The 2,292-nt window shown below is 42.1% G+C and overlaps 1 protein-coding gene across 1 annotated transcript; it reads left to right on the top strand.

The window, feature by feature from the left end:
• On the top strand, window positions 1-1,917 carry CNTF (ciliary neurotrophic factor; the record flags this gene model as incomplete). The annotated part of the gene is made up of 2 exons (XM_079707940.1): window positions 1-114; window positions 1,361-1,917. 2 exons carry the CDS (start codon window positions 1-3, stop codon window positions 1,847-1,849), a joined length of 603 nt encoding a protein of 200 aa, XP_079564066.1. The 3' UTR covers window positions 1,850-1,917.
• Window positions 1,918-2,292: the final 375 nt, after the last annotated feature.

Raw genomic sequence — 2,292 nt, 5'->3', positions numbered from 1 at the left:
ATGGCTTTCACAGAGCATTCACCGCTGACCCCTCACCGCCGGGACCTCTGTAGCCGCTCTGTCTGGCTAGCAAGGAAGATCCGTTCAGACCTGACTGCTCTTATGGAATCTTATGTAAGTTGCCTATTTTGCTGTTGTCTATTTTCACTTCATCTCTTCTGATCCAGCCCTTAACCATCATATTCCAGCCCCGTTATCAGTTACAAAAGCCCTAATCATATAGTCATTTATATATTGGGCACCTGTCAATTGACATGGCCCCTTCCCTTAAGGAAAGTCATATGACCTTTTCTTTCTCTAGGCTATTCAGGAGACATGTTCCTTGAATAAGAAAATATACATGGGGTTCTATGTAGAATTGGCTTTATGTCCTGGAGGCTGTTCCTAATTTGATTACTTGTCTGAATTCTGCCAGAATAGATTAATCATGAGGCCTCTAAGCTTGGGTTCTTCATGTACATTGTTCTGATTTTTTGAACTTAGAAACGAAAGATGGAGTTAGGTTTATAGGATTGGGAGAAGAACAGTATAAACCAACCAGTTTCTCCTATTACATTATTAGCCACCCTATACAATCAAAAGTGTTCCTGTGTCTAAATAGAAAGGTCACCTACACTATCAAAAAAGTCTCATAGAAGAATCACTGGGGACCTGGGGAAGTGTCTGATTCTTAGGGAGCTAACCATGGATCTCAGGTTTTCTGATAGAGGAAGATCCCCCTCGGTCTTCATCTAAGGCCTGCTGTGGAAACACTCCAGGCCCCCGTGGAGAGTTCTGAATTTAAGTTCTCTTGAGTATTGGTTTATCTTCATAAAACTCCAGCAGTCAGAAATCAGATTCTTTGAAATACCAATTTGTTAAAAAATAATTGCCATTGACTCCTCTTATAAAGGACTGTCCTCACCATTGACAGTGAGCAATGGAGAAGGCTGTTAGAAAAATTCTACGATGCCTATATTTTAGAGCTTAGGTGTGGCCAGTGTCTTCAGGTATATTTAAAATACTTAAACTCCAGTATGATTATAATACTCCAGTTGCCAGGAGGGAGTGTCAAGTGGGAAGAAAAATTATTCTAGACCAGTCAGTGGTTTTCAACCTTTGGAACCTAGTGAAAGCTGCACATTGTCCCAAGAAAAATGAACAGGTGGTCAAAGCAGTATGTATGATTTCTGGGAGGATAGGTTCTTCCTAAAGTGAGTCAAGGTTCCCAAATGAAGAGTTCCTCATCTAGACTCTATTTTCTTTACAATTTGGATCCTTGACCAGGGAAGTGAATAAGATTTTATATGAGATTTAGAGATTAAGTGAGAATGGTGGAGTGATTACAGAAGATGTGAAGTTTTTCTGAATCCTTGACCAGGTGAAGCACCAAGGTCTGAACGAGAACATAAACCTGGACTCTGTGCATGGTGTGCCAGTGGCAAGCACTGATCGGTGGAGTGAGCTTAGTGAGGCAGAGCGACTCCAAGAGAACCTCCAAGCTTATCGTACCTTCCATGTTATGTTGGCCAGATTGTTAGAAGACCAACGGGTGCATTTTACTCCAGCTGAAGATGACTTCCATCAAGCAATACATACCATTCTCCTCCAAGTCTCTGCCTTTGCTTACCAGCTGGAAGAATTAATGGTGCTCCTGGAACACAAGATCCCTTCCAGTGAGGCTGATGGGATGCCCCTTATTGTTGGAGATGGTGGTCTCTTTGAGAAGAAGCTGTGGGGCCTAAAGGTGCTGCAAGAGCTTTCACAGTGGACAGTGAGGTCCATCCATGACCTTCGAGTCATTTCATCTTGTCAAACTGGGATCCCAGGACGTGGGAGCCATTATACTGCTAAGGAGAAGAAAATGTAGCAGTTACCCCTCTCTCTCTTACTTGCTTTCTCCTCTAGTGGAATATATATAGTTTTCTGAGGCCTCACTTTCCCATTCTTATTTTTGAAAACCTTTAAAACCACAGGCATTTTCATCAGCTAGGGTTGGAGACATGGACAAATGGGTGTCCAGGTTTAGTCTCGGCGGGGAGGGATGTGTGAGTGTGTGTGTGTGTGTTGGGGCCATAAGGGAGTGGGGGCAGGGACAACATCCTTCCACCTTAGTGCTGTGATCTTTCCTACCCACTAAATAACCTTTACAGGCATTTAACAGCCTCACATATACTTTTAACTTTAGTCCTGGATGACTCTTCTGAGAAGACTGAAATAGTGAATTAAAAATCATCGACTCTAGTCAATTCAAACTCTTGGATAATAAAAACAGTAACTAACATTTTTTGAGTACTATATTAAAGCAATATG

The sequence above is a fragment of the Hyperoodon ampullatus genome (assembly GCF_949752795.1).
Source record: "Hyperoodon ampullatus genome assembly, chromosome: 7".
Taxonomy (NCBI): domain Eukaryota; kingdom Metazoa; phylum Chordata; class Mammalia; order Artiodactyla; family Ziphiidae; genus Hyperoodon; species Hyperoodon ampullatus.
Note: the sequence above shows the minus strand (reverse complement) of the source record. Positions and strands in the feature narration are given on the sequence as shown.